This window comes from Pholcus phalangioides, unplaced genomic scaffold (genome assembly GCF_987345545.1).
Source record: "Pholcus phalangioides strain wild (caught in Gottingen) unplaced genomic scaffold, Ppha-v1.0 ptg000012l_1, whole genome shotgun sequence".
In the NCBI taxonomy this organism is placed as follows: Eukaryota; Metazoa; Arthropoda; class Arachnida; order Araneae; family Pholcidae; genus Pholcus; species Pholcus phalangioides.
Window position 1 is genome coordinate 4,558,614 of NW_028301605.1, and position 21,552 is coordinate 4,580,165.

Consider the following 21,552-nt stretch of genomic DNA (forward strand, 5'->3'; position numbering starts at 1 on the left):
TAAACAAACTAAGCCATGCAGATTTGGCAAACACAAGAAGAAAGAACGCGTGCAGATTTTGAAAGCACACTTGAATTTTTACTATGCAATTCTATTGCACTGCGAAAGTGGGAGAAGGCTCAGGTTTAACGGAATTCTTCTGATGCATAATAACTATTGCGAACTCTGTATCCACGTTTTACGTTTCTGCATAATCATACACATATGCTTTTTTTTAATTTTCTACTATTTTCTAGATCCGAAAAGCTGCAGCATGATTCTTGGTCAAGAAACAAAGGAAGTTGTTGTTACGTAATGAGTTTCATACACATCGACCACTAGAGCATCGCATTTCTTGTACATATATGTGCCAAACCATGTTCAAGTACCTTCTGTGATATAGTCTTCGAAGAATCTGTTTGTTTACTTCAACCGCATAAGCGGGAAAAAACAACTATTTAAATATTCACGTGGAATAAATTGAGTTCTGTTCCATGATGAACGGCAAGGATCAGCCTCCTATGACGGTCTCCGAAATTCCAGCAAAAAGAGCCATCGCCATAGATGACTTGGAGGATGACGATGACCCGCCACTCTACCACGATGAGAGTTTGCCGAACTGCGGTTACCAAACTTTCAAGAACGAACCGAGCTCTCCCCCGAACGGCAAAGACTCCGAAAGCAAAAGTAGCCGACTCATTGCGTGCATCACGAACGCAACTATCGAGCCATTCATGTTCCTCTACATGTTTTCCTACATGTTAACTGTCGTGTGTACCAAAACTTTGCAGATGGAGAAAGGTTGCAGACACGAGCTCAATTTCTCCGAAGCCATTTGCTCAAACCTCAGCGCTCATGAAGACGAGAAAGTCCTAGTCGAAAGAATCGCCAATAACTACGGTCTGTACACTAACCTGATACGGTTCATACCGGCGACGCTGGTCGTTATATTCATGGGATCGTGGAGTGACAAGTACGGCAGGAAACCACCACTCGTGCTCGGAGTCATCGGAGTGATCCTGTCAGACATCGGGCTCGTACTCAACGCACTATACTACGATGCACCTCTCGAATATTTCCTGTTGGCCAACGTCCCTTCTGGTCTCAGCGGTGGCTTCATAAACGTCATGTCTATAACATACAGTCTGGCGACCGAGTCCGCATCGGAGAAATTCCGTACCATCAAGTTCGCCCTCGTCGAACTCGGGATGGCGCTTGGAATGTCGCTCGGAACCTTGGCCGGTGGTATCATGTCCAAGAATTATTCGTACGTGACGATATTCACCACGGCCACGATCGGCCATTGTTTCACGATCCTGTGGGTGCTGTTCGTGATGACCGAGACCCGTGGCAAGGACATCAGCGTTGGCTGGAAGAAGAAGCTGTGCGACTTATTCAGGGTGGAGCACGTGCTGGAAGGATTCGCAGCCACGCTGAAGAAGAGGCCGGACAGTGGAAGGTGCCGAATTTGGATGCTTGTCCTGACTATGTGTGGCGTGGTCATCTCCTACATAGGTAAGCGATTTCAAGTTTTTTACGGAAGTTTACAACCATATGTATTTTTTTCATGCACGTTTATCTCATTAGCGTCATAAATCATGGTATTTATTACAGATTGGTCCACGTCTAGTCATGCTCCTGCTGGGACTCGTGTAACTTGCTGAGCTCACGGGTTATATAGGTGGGAAGACAAATCTCAACTTTCTTGGGTCGTAGGTCATAAGAGAGGTTGGTTTCAACCTGCCCGAGTCATGCTGGAGGCATAAATCCTGGATTAGTTGACCATTTGAATTTTTGAATACTTCCGCCAAAACCTGACGAGCAACTTAATACTGCCTTCTTAAGGAGCGTATATATTAGCGCGGATCATGTAATGAAAGAATTCGCAATCCGTTGTTTAGTAATTTGTGAAGTGTTGTGAACGATTCTTGAGCTGTTTCAACTGGACCCGCCTGGGTACATTGCAAGATCGGCGCGCCAATGTATACGTGCCTTTAAGTAAACGACTAAGCAGGACTTGTGTGGACTGATCATGTCGAATTTTAGGGCGCTGTTCATACCGGCCAAAAAAGCCTCATGTGCCTATTATATATCTACTATTCTAGAGAGTTTTAGAGATCAGTATAATCCGTAGGATGCAGACCTGACTCCTCCGTGATGATATACGCTGAAAAATAGTAAACCAGACGCCGCAAATCCTGCCATTATAGACTGGTAGGGTGAGAAGGGCAGAACCCCAGAATCAAGTTCCAGCGTTTAGCCGTTCGGAAGAGGTGTTGCTCTCTTGATTCGCTCCTCTCTGCTCTTGTCTATGATTCAGATCATACACGATGAGGAGACTCCGAGAGGGGGTAGGGGAGGCCTAGAGATTTGTTCCTACGCGGTCTCCAGGTTTCGACCATGAGACAATGACTGCAACGACCATCCCAGACAATGAGTCTATCACGGTTCGTTCAAGGCAGTGATACGAAAGTTTCAATAGCTGGCTGATGCAAAGATGAATTTAGGAAAGAATATTCAACTGCTTTTACGGGGAATCAAACCCACGTCTTCTCACTTGTAGGGGGTGAGTCTAGCACTCTCAACCCTTTTTAATTGATACAAATTTAAAATTAATAAAAATTCGAGATTGATAGAAATTAAAAATCAGTGAAAATTCAGTCCTTCGCGCTGTCCTTATTTTCGTTGGCTGCAAAAGAGCGTGCTGTGCTGTGTCAAGTTTTAGCAATTTGGCATCCTGGCCTAATTGTAGCACACGCCCGTCCACTCGCCAGGGAATTCTCCGAGCTTTAGCTTCTGCTCGTTTGATCCACGTCTACACCGGAACCTTATTTTGCCAATCAGGCTGTGGTTTGAGACCATCCGTAAAGTCCAACATCTACAAGCAGTGAATATCTAGCGCTGTCCACGTGATTTGCGTGGCTCTACAGGAACTCTTTGATGCACCAAAAAAGGCGGAGTGTCCTTCAAACCAATGATTCCTTCGTTGTTTCTATCGTCCACATTGCTTCTCGTGAACTCAGCAAGTCGCGTGAGAACGACCTCGAGAAAAAAAAGTGGCGGGGAGCCTATCTTAATGCAATGCACCGAGTTGTCTTTTCCAATTGTGTTATGATGGCCATGGTCATAGCTTGCAATCTCTATTCTTATTTCTTTCCACAGCGCTCGCCGAGGTGGAATTCATGTACACTTACCACCGATACGGATGGGACAACGCAAAATATTCCAGCGTCTCGATGGTTTTCAGCATCATGGGAATCTTCGTATCAGTCCTGGTCATCCCAGTGTTGATCAAGTTCTTCAAGGTGAAAGATACGACGCTCGGACTGACCGGAGTGATTTCGATGACGTCCAAGGACATCCTTTTGGGATCAGCGGCAAAACCATGGCTTTACTTCGTTGGTAAGCGAGCACCAGAAAAAACTCATATTTTTTTTATGTTACATCGATGGACTTTAACCTTTTCATGATACGCCGAAGGGTGCCCTAATGTGTGTGATTTGTTCCGGTCTAGGAAGTTCCAGTGGTGTGTTCAGCGGATTAGCGCCATTAGCTGTGAGATCATATCTGTCTAAGATGCTGCATAAAGACGAATTAGGTAAGTAGAAGTAACTCTTCGTTTGTATTCCAGTCTGTCGTCACGGTAAAGCGATGATTCTGGGCTGAAGGGTCGTGGTCCAGAGCAAATGGACGGATGACTACAGCTGATAACCAAGTTATGCATGTTGGGCAACTTCTGTGGATGAAAGTCGATAGTAAAGTCATCTATGGTAGATAGTGCCGTCTTAATGGCATGGCCCTGGTGGGGGGACTTCAAGAAAAGAGAGGTCTCAGGAAAAATGAGTAGTTAAATTTTTCGAGAATTTGCCAGTAAGGGCCGGCTTCAGAAAAATCACTTGACCGGGGGGGAGGGGCCATGACGCTCTTAAAACGGTCCTGGTTGTAGATGTATCGTATTTTAATAGGATTTTATTCAGGAATAGCCCCATTCGCGCCTGCGTCTCCACTGCAGTTTCTTACAGAAGTGCACGGAGCGTTCAGATTCAAAATTTCCTCTGGAACACGGCTTTTGATCAAACCAGTGTAATCGCAAAATAATGATACCGGACCAAACACTTATGACCTAGAGCGAATTTTGATTCCTAGTGTGTGTGTGCGAGTGTGCGTGCATGTATGTGTGTTACCCCCATCCCTCTCAAATACCTAGATCATGACGGAATCACGTGAGGTTGGTATCTTCAGTGGATGAAAACTGATAGCTGAGTCATTTGCGGCATAGGTTAATACAGAGGGTGGGCGATGTGGGAAATCGCCCCTTCCGTTCTCTCTAAACAAGTTCGGCGGAGGTGAACAATCAACCCATCTCGTTCACTATGCGCACGATTCGGTGATTCTCCTCTCCTCCGTTCGGAGTGCCCGTGTCCACATATGATCTGCAGTACTCATCTTCGGTAGATTGCAGTCGATTGCCGAGCCCTCTGAAATAGGTACCTTCGGTATGAATTACAGCCGATAGCCGAGTCATCTGGAATAGACATTTTCAATGAATGATAGCTGGCGAACCGAACGATGGCCCAGTTCCATATCCCATTTTTTTGCTCTCTAGTGGCGTGGTGGTAAGTTGCTCGCCTACCATCGTGAAGTTTGCTGTCCCGGTTCCAGGTTCAAACCAGCACCTCCTAGAGATAGAAGGCCTCTGCACTCTGCTTGTGACGTCAGTAAGTAGTCCATTTCCCCTGAGAATATTCAGGGGAAAAATTTCCTGCTCGTTCCAGTATTATCGTTGTGAGGAAAAGAAATGATCTCGGGCTCAGAATTGGCGAGTTCTATGCCCCACATCCAATCACTATGCGGTATTTGTGTCAGGAAGATTCTACGCCAAAATAAGAAGAAACGAAGTAGGATGGTGTGTTTCAAAATGTGGCAAACTTGCTAGTTAGTCTGAATGACGTTTGTGGCAAACACTTCAGAGGCCTTCTATCTCTGGGAGGTGCTGTTCAAACCCGGGGAAAAATATAGATAAGATATATTCCCTTACGAGCTTGAAGTGACCACCGATAGATGGCAGCTTCATTTCCAACCGAACTCATTAACGGGTTGCAGCAAATTGCAATATTGGCCAGAGTTCGCCAATATTGCCTCTGATATGGCCAGAGTTGGTGTTTGGTGAAGTTGTCCATATTCCAAGGAACTTCTGATAGTCCGTCGACTATATGAATGATAACTGTGAGTCATCTATAGTAGACATCTTAAATGAACGATAGCTGAGTCACCCGAGATAACATCATCAGTAGATGACAGCCGAATATCGTCAAGAACTGTATCGATGATCACAACGGTTGATCTACTGTAGCACAATGGACGCTCTGAGGCTCTAAGAAACGCTTATTAGTGCGTGACAACGCTCAGATATTTATACCATATTCTTTATATCCAAATTTTTGACTTATAAACAAACGCTAAATGCGTCCACGCCCTGGGAACACCTTGAAAGCTGTAAAAGATGTAAAGTGGAATGCATATATCATCATCATCATTGTCAGCCGATAGACTACGTTATTTATGATAGACATTTTCCGCTGGTGAAAGCAGAATCACGTGGTAATCTGCGATGAATGACAGCCGAGTCAGCTCTGGACCTGGCGGAGAAGATCACATGTATTAAGGCTCCCCAGTAAGGCCTAAAGATGGTTAACATTTGCATTCGAAATTTCTTTCGGACTGAGGTCTGTTGAATCCAGAATCATCGTTTTAACATGAGTTTAATGATGCATGAAGTTACGATCACTAATTCGAGTGCCTTGATTCTCTTCCAGGTAAAGTTTTCGCTTTCATCGCCGCGTGCGAGTCACTAGTTCCTGTCGGCGGTGTTCTTCTAGTCACCAAAGTGTACAACGCCACCATTTCCGTGGTACCGGGGGCGCCGTTTTACGTCGCTGCTGCGCTTCTTGTGCCTGCCGTAGGAACGTTTCTGTAAGTAAAACGGAAATATATTATCAAAAACATCAATCGCGTGACGAAATGTGATATTCAAATCACGCGATGCCTGTTTTATCAGCGTTATTTCTCACAAAAAAGCGTTAGGTAGTGATGGAAACATACCTACATCGTTGTGTGTGTGTGGTAAATGGTTATCTTTTGTGACTGATAACAAAAATGATGAAAAAGGAGAAATATTCGGCTGTTTAAAATGGCGGAATCTACGTGAATGTCACCTGAATTCACGCTGTCAATTCAGTTAACTGAAATGAAGCAGCAGCCATCGTAAATACGAACTGACCTTTTTTTTTTTTTTTGTCATTTTTGACAGCAGTCACACAACACAAAATTCTATGCGCCCATCTCTAGCTTCTAATCTGTAATTTTGAAGACAGATGGCAGCACCAAAAGTTATATCTAGTTTTCCGCTAAAAAAAGAGGGAAAAAGATGTCCATATCTATCTTTCTATCCCTTTGGTCCCCCCCCCCACCCCCGCCCCGAACGATATTTCTGGCTACAAGCCTGTTAATACCTAAGAAGTGCCATCTCCACCTTTCCTTTTGTTAAGTATTCCACGCTCCACATGTCAGCCCTCATTGTATTGCTTAGCATAACCTGAAACCATGGTACAATGAATGCCAAGTAAAGCATTATTAAGTAAGTCATCATGGCTGCGTACATGGATTTTTTTAGTGGTTCTGTAGATCTCTCTCGTGGTGCATACAGCTAAAAAAAAGAGAGTTGACTCGTTGGTTTGACTAGGGGCCGTTCAAGTATTACGTAAGCAAATTTTTAGTCATTTTTGACCCCTCCCTCCCCCTTGTCAGCAAAAGTCAGCACGCTGACCCCTCCCCCTGTCAGCAAAATTTCGTCATCAGCTATGCCCCCCTGAATCCTAACTCATATTTTCATAAAGGGTGGTTGATGACGTAAGCGTTATCCAACCCCCTTCCCCTTGTCATCAAATCGGAAACCCCGTCATCGATGATGACGTAATACTTGAACGGCCCCCTAGTTGAGCATGTAACAGGTTTGCCGCTCGGTCTCGGAAATGAAATCATTGAAAAAAAAAAATCAGGACAGGGAACAGCGATTGGCTATAGCGACGATACTGGCGTAACAATTACGTTCAAAGGTTACGGACGAGTCAACCCATTACCTCCTAGAACCTCTGGGAGGTTCTTCCTTGTATCTAGGAGGTAATTGTGGTAATTGTCAACCTAGATCTACGTAGCCTACTGCTAAGATGACTATAAAAGTGAACGGACTCACCGACCTCCATTTATCTACCCATCTTTGAACAAAAAACGGGTTTGCTGACCAAGTGACATCTAATCAAGAGCAGGAAGGATAGCAAACAGCGATTGGCTACGGCGACAATGCTGTCGTCACACTTTTCCTCAAACATGGCGGATGAGTCAGTCTATATATATATATATATATATAGTACATAATTTTCCAAACTTTTTGTTTCATCCCCCCTTCTTCAGAAATGTTTTTCTCTCTTCGCCCCCAACTCAAGCAATCCTATGTTATATACTCGTAGCTTCCATCGCCCCCGGACCATTGCCATAGGGGGTCGATATTTCCCACTTTGGGAAACACTGGTCTAGTATTTCATGAAGCTCTCTACGTTTTGCAAGTTCTGCGCATATTCACGCATGTTACGTCATTGTTGTGAACAGCACAGCGCAATAATGTGGGCATTTCATTCATTTAAACCGAGCACAACTCAGGTCTATCACCATTTATGGGCGATTTACTACATAGTGAGTTGTGCCGGAGTTGTAACTGTGTGTGTACCTAACAGTCCGAGTGCGTATGTAGTGTTGTATTTGATTTTTCAGTGCTGCCATCTATATTTCAGAAGGGAAGTGAGTGATGTGTTATGCTTGAATTACATTTGTGCTCTTTGTAGGTCTGTTGCTCTCTGTGGCGATGCGAGTCCGTCACTATGACCTCTCGACCACCATAGCGGCCAATAATGTGGGCAATATTCAAATTATTCACTTGAAATTTGATAAAATCCTGAGTCATTTCATGCACGACTGTGCTAATTTCGTTGCTGTAATTAATCGGGGTCCCAGTTTGGATGTGTTCCCAGTGCTAAATACACAGTCGAGTCATATTATTGTGACCACCAGGGCAGTCTCTTTACAACACTACGAGCCCTCAGGCAAACTTGTGTTCTGCCTTCTCCCTCCCCTGCCATCTTGGTCTCTTCAAAGTGCACGCGTGTTAAAAGTAGTAGAATCCAAATTTAAATGATTGGCGATATTATGTGGATTTTGGCAATAATTAGCGATTTCGCTCACCTTTGGCACAATTTTAGCGACAACTAGCGATTTGCCTGGAGAAGTATGGTTAGCCTACGCAAAACTTTTTCTGAGTATAGATATAAGCTGGTGACCACATTAACAAGACTCGGCAATATTGCAATTATTAAAAACAGGGCGTAAATTCGTGTGAATAGCTAAAAAAATCCATAAAAATCGAAGGAATTGGTATATTGAAGGCGATTTTTTTTGCGAGAAAAAAAAAAAACCTTTATTCAGTACAGAAAACAATTAGTTTAAATTTTTGTTGATAGAGGACGCTACACGCAAAAGTCCGATGGGAGTGATTGGATCCGAACCTTTCTTAAATCTCATATCTCTTCTATCCGAAATATTCGTAAACGTTCAGCCGGCGATTTGTGGCTGAGGTAAAACAACCTCCCCTAACGGACACTTTTTCTGATCCCCCGGTCCTGTGGAATAGGGCGTTAACATATTTCACTACTCATTAGCGGATACTCTTGATAGCGGACAGTAAAATCAGGCAAACTGTAATTTATTTATTAAACTTTCATACTTTATTTGGGAATTATGCATAATCGCCGGTAAAAGGAGTAAATGTAGTGAAATTTAATCAAACTTCTTTATTTATCGAGACGATTGGGGATTAGATGCATAACCACCGGTGTATCACAGTAACACACACATAAACATTTTAACATTAAAATGTATAAGAACCAATCACGACCGAAGCCAAACGTCGTATAAATGTGACAGTCGTATAAACGAGGCTCTAGTCTGCCGTACCTCCCCATTAGCAGGCACTCCCTGTTAAAGGACAAACGCTTTAGTCTCGTGGGTGTCCGTTATCATTAGAGTTAGTGCTTTATTCAGCAATGTCTTCATCTCAATGAAAACCTTATGTAAGCTCAGTAAGGAAAGTCAGGAATGAGTGGGATGACCATACGTCCAGTATTCTCCGGGATAGTCCCAGTTTTTTATGGTTTTTTTTGGCTCTCCCGATTTTTTTGCAAAAATGTCCCTGTTTTTCACGTATTTTCAACGAAGCTAACTTGACTTTTCATTCTGCAAATCAGCGATAAAAATTATCTTTCCTTAACTCACAAATTATATATTACGATAATTACGACTTCAAACTATAAACAAAACAGAAAACAAACAAAAAACTACAAAAGAATATTCATCTCACACATTAATTTATTTAATTCCCTGCAATTTCAAGTGACGCATTATTTCCCGCGATTGGCGACTTTTCTGTCATTTTAGCACGAGTTGGCGGCATTGTTTACTTTTGGCATCCTTTTTGGCGATAATTGGCAATGTTCCGTTTATCGAAGGCTCAATTTCCCGTATTTTTCTCGAACAAATATGGCAAGCCTAGGAATGAGCTATTAATCGTATACCCTGCACATTTCCAGTGATTTGTTTTCGTGCAGCGCCCTTTACCGACAAAAACGTGGACTACATTGTGTTTTTCCGCATAAAAAAAAAAAATAAATACCTCTTCCTGATTCCCACGAAGCGGTTTTTTGCGAACCGCATTCAAATTACACTAATTCCTTCACTATTTTATCAATTTTTAAACTGTATTTATTGGGGGTACCCCGTATTTCCATTGGATTCGTATGTAACTTTATCTTTTGCAGGTGGTTGAAAGTACGAAAAACGCAACCCATCCATCAGCTACTGATCAAGGGAAGTGTCCAGAACTGAATGGCGCCGGGACACGGGTCCAGACACGACCACCTAGATAACCCCCTGATAGCAAAATTTCGTGATATAATAGGTTATCTAGGTGGTCGTGGTCCAGAGCGACGCGCCAGTGAGTGACAACTTGGTGATATTACAGACCACGTGGCTGGCTCACGTCCCGTATTTTACGGGACAGAAGAATTATTTTCTGCTTCCAGACTCTCTTCAACAGGATCCGTGCCGGATCCAGGCGCCTCGATTGGACCGATAATAGAAACGGGTATTCATTCTGGAGCGTGGATGCTCAAAACTAGTCGTAACCGGTTCACGAATATAAAAAATATTTCAATTTCTTAATTATGAGAGAACGATTTCATCAATATGTGGTGTGTGTATGTGTCTTGTGTATTTTATGGAAATAAACTATTTAATTTCTTAGTGAAGTGAATTTATCTGATTCTGGTCGGTTAGAATTGGTTTTATGTTGTTTTCCAGCTTCGAGGTCTCGGTCTCTAGTTCTCAAAATTCCCAATTTCAACACATTCCGCAGCCACAGTGCCATCCGGTGGGAGAGTGATGAGATCTTCATCGTATGAGATCTTCACATCGGAGGTCAGGGGTCCATGGCCTCCACATCCTGAAGCAGGGCCCCTAGGCTGGGATCTTTTACGGGCCCCCCGACCAGACTTTCATGGGGCCTCCTTTATGATGAATTTATAGCGTGAAAAAACAAAAAAATGATTAAAATCCTCCCGGGCCCCAGCCTTGTCAGCCCACCCCTTGTGGGGGCCATGCCGGGGTCAATACCATATGGTTTCCTAAAGTTTTCCAGCTCGATGGAGAGCATACGAACCAGCTCTGCTATTGTGTGGAACACGAATACCCGGATACGAGTTCTATCGGCGGTACAGTAGTGTCCGGCTGAAGACGAGTTTTCTAATTTTGAGGCGTGGATTCGGAGTGGGGGGGGGGTTGATGGGGGGGGGGGGCAATCGACTCCTCTCAAGAGCCAAAAAAAATGAGGGGGGGGGGAATTTATGTCTCGTAAAATACGGGAAGATTCAACGAGCTAATGATGCCTGCCCCCTCCCCATTGGCAGCTGAAGATGTATGCCTCGGCTTCATTCGCAGCTGATGAGATCTCTGCCTGCCTCAGGCCCATAACTGGGCTAGGGCTCTGAGCTAATGAGGATTCTCACAAAAAATGTACTTTTATTTTACATAATACCCTTTCATAAACCTTTCGGGAGAAGTGACGGGGGAGGTAGAGCACGAAAACGTCTGCCCCTGGGCCCGAGAATGCACGCTTCGTCCAAGTGCCCTATTTCGGGATTTGGCAGTAACATAAAATTTATTGGGAAGATGGATGGGCTCAAATAGCCTCAGCCCCCAAGTTCCAGCGCCTACGACCCGCCTTAGAGTAGTATAAATTAAGAGAATGAATATATACAGGATATTCCATAAACTTGTAAACAGTTTAAAAATTCATAAAAATTGAGGGAATTCGCATGCGATCTGTGAGAAGTTATCCTCACGAAGGGATTTTTTGGAAATCGGAAAATAATTCAAATTTTTGTCTATAGATGGCACTGCAAGAAAGCAAATCGTTGGAGGGGGAAAAATGATCATATTTTATGATCTGATGAAAGGGCGACAATTTACACAACACTTATGAAGCAGCAGTTTTTTTAGGGTAAATGCTTGGGGAATAATTTTCCCTAAATGTAGGAATTTTTTACAATCACGTGCGAAATTCGGGAAGATAGAAGAATCTCCCAAAGCAGCGGTTCTCAACCGGTGTTCCGCGGGGCCCCTAAGGGCTACGTGTGAACTCCCAGGGGCTCTACCGTCACTGGAGGAAAATAAAAAGAAACCAGTAAATTTTTGAAATTTTTTTTTATTATTTTTGAATAGTAAAATAAGTCAGTAACTTTGATGAATAAATAAAAATAGGCCTACCGGGCTCCGCCATAGAATTTATATACCGGAAAGGGCTACGTGGGTCAAAAAAGGTTGAAAACCACTGTCCTAAAATTTCGGGAGTCCGGGAGGCGTAAGGGGTCATTCAAGTATTACGTCAGCATCGATGGGGGGGGGGGGGCGGTTTCCGATTTACTGACTTTTGATGACGGGGGGGGGGGGGTGGTTTGGAAAATGCTACCACCCTTTATGAAAATATGAAATATTCTTAATGGCATCTTACTTGGTGTGCAAAAAAACCTTTCGATAGTTTGTGGGCACTTGAAATAACATTCCCCCTATTGATAAGTCCCCATACAGAGCCACTTTAGTGATCTCTAACTCCAGACACACACACACAAAAGTTTTTAATGAATACTCTACATGTTCAACCCTCAAACTAAGCAAACAAAAAAGTAATAAACCGAATGGTCCACATACACACCCTCCCACAAATGACCTTGAAAAGATACAATTTCTGCATTGGCAGAATCATAAATTGTAATCTACAAAATTTGTAATATTTCGCAATTTAATGGTGATCAATAAAAAATCCTCAATTAAAATCAATTTAATGAATTTTGTTGATAGGATTTGGTAAAAAAGTAGGACAAAAACTAGAAAGTAGGAAAAAAACTTCTATTCAACTGCTTATATATATATGTGTATTGATATAAACATCTTTTGCACTCTTTTCATAACACATAGCTGTTTAAAAAAAGTTCTTTTATGCCATACATGCAATGTTGATTTCTGTTGTATGAAATTATCGAGATAATCACTGATACTTAAAACGATACCCTTATTGTACATAGCATTAGAATATATGTAGCGATAAATAATCATAAATTGTAGAACTAAAATGTCCTTTAATTTAGCAGTGCTGATTGCATATGATGCTGGAGAAAAAGCTCCTAGAACTTGTTATAAGTGTAAAAGTAAGAATGACAACTTCACAATAACTTTTTGACTGTTTTAATACTAAGTTTCTCAGGTCAAAAACCTAATCCTGTGGTCCCGATTCATATTTTGAATTAACAGCTCTATTCCGTTTAGTAAATTGAACACAGGTAATTAGTGGTTTAGATAGAATGAATCATAAAATTATGTATTATCTATTCTAGACTCTGTCAAAAAATTCAAAATTGCAAATTATAAATAACATTTTGTTTTAATTGTCGCAATAAAATTAGTGTTTAAAAATAAAATCAATATACAAAAAAGTATATTTCTCATCATGTTATCAACCTATTGTGTTCAAAATATTATCCAAAAGCATTCATTTAGATTTTTGACAAATTTCGACAGTTTTTGTTGTCAAAAACCCAACCGTGACTGGAACGTATTTAGACTACGAAACACGGTTGAATGTATTTCAAACACCCAAACTCTGACTACATGCATGTGTTTTCATGGGTAATCACAGTCTACAAACTTTTAGATACTATTTACCTACATTAACAATCGTAACTCAATTTTACAAATCAATACATTTTTATGAACTAGTACTCTGGTCGCAAACAATGTGTTAATTCTTTGTCCTTCCATTCACGAACTAATTGTTCAAGTCCATATGAAATCGCAAAAACATGCAATCGCATAGACTGTATCAAACATATAAAAAAGTGTAAAACGTTTCAAGAAATGCATATGCCTTAAAAAAATAATAAAAAATATCGCTGAGAGAATTACTTCATGAACTTTTACTTACACCAGTAGTTGGATACATACATAGGCTATAATCCTATACTGTGAATGTATATCAAGTGGTGCCACATGATTCAACACTAACATTAGATTGTGAAACTCTCGAATGGTAGGACAATATTTCATGTTCAAGTCCATCCCAAAGTTCGACAAATCTCAGGGCAACAGACATAGCTGCAGACTTTATGGAACGAGTATTAGGGTGATTTCTTCAACAATTCTAATTTTCTTAACACAGAAACCTGCCCAAAGAAATTTTACAGGTATTTTTCATACCTAAAAATAAAACTGTCAGAATTTTACCATTATTGGCCGTGGTAAAAAAAATTCTAATAATGACGGTTAAAAAAAAAAAAAAAAAAGTTGCCACATTGAAGAAAACTAACTACCATTTTTCCTATCATTTACGGACTACCATCCACCAAGAAAATTTTCAGATTATTATGTAGGCATTGGCAGCCCAATTGCCATGGCTAATTTGGTTTGATTTCTGTCATTATGACATTCAAATCAAAATTATGCCAGGGATCATTATGGGATTAAAAAAAAACAGGATGTTATCACGGCGATTGAAAATTGACTTCATTGGTGAATCAGATCTTTTTCCCCTTGCCAAACAAAACACGCCACCATGATTTGGCTCAATACCTAATAAGCAGGGCGACATCCTTTAAAGCAGTGTTCTCCAGCCATTGATCCATGAACAGTCCACCCAGTTCATATAGCCACAGCATAATTTGAAATTTCTCCCATCCCTTTTTTTTTTGCTGGAGACCTAACATCATCTCTTCTATTTATTAATTTTGTTTTTCAGTCCTCAAATTATTTCTCCTATTCAATTATTTTTTTGGTGGACCCCAAAGATTATTTTTCATATTTTTTGCCAGACTGCAAATTATTATTTTTTTGCCAGACCCCAAATTATTTCTCCTATTTAATTTCTTTTTGCCAGACTGCAAATAATTTATTTTATTTATTTATTACCATTCACTTATTTTTTGCCAGTACTCAAATTATCTCTCATATTTATTTTATGTTTAAAAAAATTAATTTCTAATTAATAATTATTAAAAATAAATTCTTCCCATTTATTTTTTGATGGACTGCAAGTTATTTACATTGATTTTATGCCTGACTGCACAAATTATTTCCATTCATTTTTTGCAAGACTGCAAATTATTTATTTTTGTCAGACTGCAAATTGTGTGCGTGTTCTTCCTATTGATTTTTTGCCTGACCGCAAATTACTTCCATTTATGCAAGAGACTGCAAATAATTTATTTTATTTATATATATTTATTACCATTCATTTATTTTTTGCCAGTACTCAAATTATCTCATATTTATTTTGCTTAAAAAATTAATTATTATTAAAAATAAATTATTTCTATTTATTTTTTGCCAGACTGCAAATTATTTCCATTCATTTTTTTCCAGACTGCGAATTATTTCAATTCATTTTTTGCCAGACTGCAAATACTTTCTCATACTTACATTTTTTTTACAGTTCACAAATTATCACTCTTAATCCTGAAACTATTCAACTACTTAGTCTGCAGTTGTGTGAAAATGTTGGAGACCATTGCTTTAACCCCCCCCCCCCAAAAAAAAAAAGAAAACTAAGGAAAAATTAGGTATTTTTTTGGGGTTTACCTTAAAATTTTGGGAGATCTAGAAAATGTTTGGGGCTCTACGTGAGAAAATGCCAAAACATGGGAGAGTTTACTGCTACCCTATTAGGATATTGGTATTGACTTTTAGATATTTTATGTGTGATTATTAAATTAACATCAAACCAAAGCACAAAATTCTCTAAAAATATATTAAGGAAGTTATTAAGATAGAAAAATGGCAATTTGTCTCAGAAAAGCTGAAAAAAAAAATGTTTAGGACCATTTTTCTAGCAATAAAAGTATGCAGGGCTACAAAGAAATTTTGCTGGTACCGAAATATAAAAAAAAACAATTTTTCAAGCCTTGGTCAATTTGAAAATTTCACATATGCACAAGAACTAGATCATCAAATTGTGAGGCACCACTGTGCAACTTTGGTCATGATGAAATGAGTCACTGCTTATGGATATGATAAAATGCTGTCAATACGTTACATAAACATTTTACCATACAATCACTGATGGATTTCAACCAATCCTTCATTGAATCAAACATTACAGTAAGGAGATGCCAACAACTCGATACTTGTTACAACAATGCATAAAACAAAATATCAAGATGTATAAAAACAGTAATTATGTAACATTCAGCTCGGCAAATACAAGACCAACAACGACATGGCGCTGAAGCCTACAAGAAGAAAAAACATCTTCGCTAGCTTGTCCTCCTTAGCATTTAGTTCGTGCGGAAGCACCTCGAAAAATGTCACATACACAAATGTTCCAGCAGCTATCCCTTGCAGAATCCCGCTAGCGATAGCGACAGGAAGACCAGAACCTATCCCTGACACTAACGACCCGATAACAGTACCCAACGGCGACATAAATGCGAAAATAGAGATGCAGCGAATCATCACACTTCTCGTGAATCTGCTATGAGTAAGGTTCAGACCGAGAGTGAAAGCGATGATGCTTTTGTGTATGAGAACGGCCACTAATATACTTATAACGTTCTCAGTGGAAGATTGGAGACCGATCGCCAGACCCTCAAATATGGAATGTAGCGAAAGAGCCAAGACGAGGACAACAGATCTGAGTGAAGAATGGGAACTTTGATCTTTATGGTAGGACATTTCTTTCTCAATGTTGCGAGGACCTTCCACAGGCATCGTACCATATGTTGGTGTGCTGACAGTTGTGGAGATGCTGGAAACATTATGGTTGTGAGAATGCTGGTGATTTAGGAAAGGCACGTCTTCCAGCTCCTCGTTTTCTTGCTTGAATGTTAGTACGACCTATAAAGAAGCATCTGTATTAAAAAAATTTTGATTCATGGTTTTACATTAAATAATACTGAACGAACATGATTTAAAAAACTGGATTTTGAGGGAACACAGAACTTTGTAGCCAGTGTAATAAGTAGAGCCCGGATTATATGCACTAAAAAAGTGGCAAAATATGCTCTAAAAATATGCAAATATGCACTTAAAAATGCAAAAATAAGCACTTAAAATGCAAAAATAAGCACTTAAAAATGCAAAAATAAGCACTTAAAAATGCAAAAATAAGCACTTAAAATACCAGAATATTCATTAAACATCCCAGAATATGCACTAGAAATCTTGAAAAAGTCAAAAATTCTGAAATATGCACAAAAAATGAGAAAATATGCATTAAAGTACATGAGGGACATATAGTGTTTTGTAAATGAATACATATGTACTAAGAAATATTATATATATATATATATATATATATATATATATATATATATATATATATATGCATATGAAAATAACTTCTACATGCCAAATTTTCTCTAGAAATAGCCTTACAATAAAACGGTTAATATTCATAAACTACTTTAAAAATATGTATTAATTCATTAAATTTCACCTGCGGGGCGGGGGGGGGGGGGAAACCAATGTTATGGAAATATTATGAACAATATGTTTGTATTAAAAATTCTTTGATTTTATGCATTTATATGCATTAATGCTAAATATGCAAATGCATACGTGCATATAATCCGAGCTCTAGTCATAAGGAAGGCTTCCACTCAAAAAATTAGAAGAAAAAAAAAATGAAAACGTAGGATACCCTCCTTAGCCAACATAATCATAGCATAATAATAAAAAATAAAATTACGTATTTAAAAAAAAATGTTTAATTAATTTTTTTTTCATAGCACTATTTCAGTATCGTGTAAGATTGACTCGAGAAAAAGAAAAATTACTACAAAAAGAATTCTGGGCCAAAACCAGGGTATGAAAAAATCATGATTTAAAAAAAAAAAAAAAATCAGATTTTTTTTTTATACAAATACAAATACAAATACAAATGCAACGCCACAACAGGCAAAATGCCCAACGAGGTGGCTGATAAAAAGATGCCCATAAAAATATGGTTGTCATATGTTTCAAAAATAAATTATTTAAATCACATTTTTTAAAATTAAAACTATTTTCTCGTTAATCACAACAAATCTTATTAATCATTAAGAACACATATTTTCATATCACTTAACTGCTTTTTTTCCACCTAATCACTCAAATTGAATTACACATTAATGAATATACCACAAACGAACTACAAGCAAAAAATATACGAACACCAAAAATCTGTGTTTATGCAACATACAAATACAACGCCACAACAGGCAAAACGCCCAACGATGTCGCTGAGAAAAAGATGCCCATAAAAATATGGATGTCATATATTTAAAAAAAACAGCAACCCAATTAAAAATGCAATTAACAAAAATTGTAAACAATATATACACGTGATAAAATATTATACAACGCCCATAAAGAATACTTATGGTTGTCTTATTCTAAGTAAGGATAGCTTCTCGATTTACCCCAACATGTTTATCGTATTTCTTTTTAAACGTGTCCATTGTGTTACAATTTACTACCTCCGGGGGTAAGCTATTCCATTTATTAACAACCCTATTAGAGAAAAATTCCCTGCGACACCATAGCCTTGCATTGTCCCTCACCAATCGATACTGGTGTCCCCTTGTAAAAGGACTTCGCTACAAAAAGAATTTTGGGCCAAAACCAGGGCATGAAAAAATGATGAAAGGCCATTGAGCCCAAATTAACTTCATGGATTAACATTTTTTTTAAATACAGAAAAGTGCTTTTATCCATGAGTGCCTCCGCCCTATTAAAGTGAATGCAGAGTGGCAATGCAATATCACGCGCATGGTGGAGGTATCTCAATTTACTCCGATGCACCGTTTAGCATCAACTAAATAAAAACAAGTTCTATTGTCAAGATTGTTTCCTTGCACAATGAATAGATGTATTTCCAACTTGCATGATGTTGCTTCATAGTTTGAACATTTTTATTCTTTCACAGATTCTATGGGTTTTGGTAAAAAACGGGTGAACTCAAAATTTTAATACGAAAAGTAAAGTCGAAAGCACAATGATATCTATGTTGGTACAACATCTATTATTATTTTGAATCAGCAGTTAGGGCAAGGCTTTATACAAAAAATTATTATTCCTGTTTTTTAATCATGGGAATACTCTAGTGCAGCGGTTCTCAACCTTTTTTGACTCGCTGAGGCTTTTTCAGGCATATAATTTCTATGGTGCAGCCCTGTAGACCTATTTTTTACTTATTCAGCAAAATTATAGATTTATTTTTTTTTTATTCTAAAGTAATTATAATTATTTTCTTCAAATTATTGTTTTTTATTTTATTTTCCTCGAGCAGCAGCGGAGCCCCAAGGGCTCCCGGCGGAGCACCGGTTGAGAACCGCTGCTCTAGTGCCACATTGCAATGCATTGAAAATAGTGCAGTTTAAGCTCCCTATATTTTTCCGCAACGTTTTCCATGCATAAAATCTAGAAATAGAGCAGTTTTCTTTCTGCAGTGTATCTTGGGATTAAGTTCACGTCTATATATTTTTGCTCCCACACGAGATCTTCTATACTTCTTATAATCACAAACTTTATCACATATCAGTAGCAAGCGAACCATACCAAGCTGCATTTACTTCAATATCATCGAATTTATGTAAAGAAAAAACAAAATTTGAATTTTGTGATTTAAATCAAGATGATTTAAATCGGTGAAACCTGGCCAAAATCAGCAACCACAGATAATTCTTTTCTATCTTTCCTCAAAATATTATACTACATTATTTTGTGGAGTCTTCCATAGTCCAATTTGTCAACTCTCTTTGACAACGCACAGCAATTATGAAGACATGTAGGCCTAAATTTGTTAAAAGAATGCCGCTCTTTCAAGACCACAGCGGAAATTACTTAGTCCAATGTAAATAAGTCAAGGTGAACCTGTATGGTTTTACTGTGTCATCCATCCTTTTTTTTCAACGGATTTGTTTATATTCTCAGTCCTAGAAGCAGGGCCATCTTAAGGGCATCATGGGCCCACGGGCCAAGTGAGTCCCTACCTGGACAATTTTCGAAAATTTCAACCGGTTCTCATTCTTGTGAGGCCTCTTCTCTTGAGATGCCTGGGCAGTGCCCATGCGTTAAGACGGCACTGCCTAGAAGTGAAAACTTGAAAAAAAAAAGGAAAAATAGAAACACTATTGACAAAAAATAGGGGAAAAAATGGAATTCTTAACTCTCTGTAGGCCACTCTTTCAGTCACTCACTGACCCTTGCTGCGAATTTATTGAGATTGATACAAATTTTACCGCCTTTCTCCCATTCTACTGATTTTCGCTACCCCTCTGAACCTGCTGTTCTGAGCAATAGCTCGCCCGTAAATACGCCACAGCAAATTGGTTTCAATCAGCTTGAATTAACTGGTATTTCAAATTGCCGCTGTGGTGGTCAAGTGATCATAGTGACGGACTCGCGTGGCGAGGTCCCAGGTTCGAACTCCACTGTTGCCATAGTGGTGGCCGGCTGAAGTTGGTTTTCTGTGGTTCCCAACTTCAGTCCTTTAAAAAGTCTCGCCGCAGAGAGCAACATACTTACACATACAAACAGTACAAATGTAATTCAATCATAACACATCACTCGCTTCACTTCTGAAACATAGATGGCGGCAATAAAAAATCAAACACAGCACTACATACGCATTCAGACTGTTACTGTGTACACACACCGAGTTACACTTCCGGCACAACTCACTGGGTAATAAATCACCCATAGATGGTGATAGACCTGAGTTGCACTCGGTTTGAAGGAAAGAAAGAAAGAAGAGGTATTTCAAATTACACTAATAAGATGGAAAAGATTTCATGAAGTCGGTGTAAAAGATGGCTTTACCTGTTCAATTATTAGCACAAGTAGGAACCCGAACGCCAGTAGAAACTCAGAAACGGGGAAAGTCTCTTTAGCTTGCAAGGCGTCGAAAACCTTGGTCATCTGTTTCTGCACGTCCGGGAAGAGATGGAGCAAGCACGTGCCGAGGAACACGCCGCCGCCACAGCAGCTCAAGAGACTCAGTATCCTCGAATACTTCTGGCGCACATTGGTGTCTTGTCCGCGGGCCTTCGACAACAGACACAGCGGCAGAGACGCGAACACCAGAGTCAGGACGAGCAACGCCAGGGCCGCGATCCATTTCACTATCTCCACCTTCATTTTTCGAGAAAATCGACTTCTTCTTTCTCAGATCACAGCCAAAATTATACGCTCACAGCTGTGATGTCTCGACCGCTGTAAACATCACACTCCCTTATCTCTCATGAATACGTGAAAGAATGAAAGGGATAGGAGAAAAAAAAGATAATATCCTTATCTCACAAGAAGACTCTTTTATCACAGCCTGAAAACTGGTCCAGCGTTGTTAAGTCACGATGTTTTATGGTGATTACGAGGATTAAAAGTCGGTGAAGGTCTTAAAGATGAGACTACTTCTCAATCTGATAAAAAAAATGAGATCTCTCATCCTTTTATAACATTTCTGTCATGTGATCCGTAATTAAAGGATGACGCAACACCAGCAGAAGATATATACAGACGTTTTTATTTTCTTTCTTGTTTACTCACGACGAAAGGGCGGGAATTATTGAGGAATTTGTAGATAGAAGAGCTCTTTGATCCCCGTCGATCATCCTTACCATGTGACACTGTTTGTTATGTTTTTTCTTGTTTACTTTTTTTTATTTGTTTCTTGTTTCAGTTTCGTTGTATAATATTTACTGAGTTGTTTTATGATATGAATTAGATTTTTTACTGGAAAATTTCAAACTTTTTCCTTGAATAAAATCGGTGGTGACTATCGAATATTACATCATATACAGCTGAAGGCCACAAAAACTAGCGCTGCTACTGCGGCGATTGTTACAAACATTATTGTGGTAACGAATTTGATTCTTGAATGATTGA

General features: G+C 39.5%; 2 protein-coding genes across 2 annotated transcripts; one reads left to right on the forward strand and one right to left on the reverse strand.

The window, feature by feature from the left end:
* Nucleotides 1–331: 331 nt before the first annotated feature.
* LOC149079182 (proton-coupled folate transporter-like) lies at nt 332–10,386 on the forward strand. Its single transcript, XM_089240089.1, has 5 exons — nt 332–1,494; nt 3,142–3,381; nt 3,494–3,577; nt 5,796–5,952; nt 9,903–10,386. The coding sequence occupies exons 1-5, from the start codon at nt 474–476 to the stop codon at nt 9,967–9,969; spliced, it is 1,569 nt and encodes a 522-aa protein (XP_089096215.1). The 5' UTR covers nt 332–473; the 3' UTR covers nt 9,970–10,386.
* Nucleotides 10,387–15,714: 5,328 nt separating this feature from the next.
* Nucleotides 15,715–20,938, reverse strand: LOC149079183 (zinc transporter ZIP1-like). The gene is made up of 2 exons (XM_089240090.1): nt 20,488–20,938; nt 15,715–16,521 (listed from the first exon to the last, which is right to left on the reverse strand). The coding sequence occupies exons 1-2, from the start codon at nt 20,803–20,805 to the stop codon at nt 15,874–15,876; spliced, it is 966 nt and encodes a 321-aa protein (XP_089096216.1). The 5' UTR covers nt 20,806–20,938; the 3' UTR covers nt 15,715–15,873.
* Between the last annotated feature and the right edge of the window lie 614 nt (nt 20,939–21,552).

Bases quoted from the DNA above. Each gene is read 5' to 3' on its own strand.
- LOC149079182 (XM_089240089.1), top strand. From the start codon at position 474: ATGATGAACGGCAAGGATCAGCCTCCTATGACGGTCTCCGAAATTCCA. The intron at 3,578-5,795 runs GTAAGTAGAAGT...ATTCTCTTCCAG, and splicing joins GCTGCATAAAGACGAATTAG to GTAAAGTTTTCGCTTTCATC. The intron at 5,953-9,902 runs GTAAGTAAAACG...TATCTTTTGCAG, and splicing joins CCTGCCGTAGGAACGTTTCT to GTGGTTGAAAGTACGAAAAA.
- LOC149079183 (XM_089240090.1), bottom strand. From the start codon at position 20,805: ATGAAGGTGGAGATAGTGAAATGGATCGCGGCCCTGGCGTTGCTCGTC. The intron at 16,522-20,487 runs GTAAAGCCATCT...GCTTCTTTATAG, and splicing joins TTGTGCTAATAATTGAACAG to GTCGTACTAACATTCAAGCA.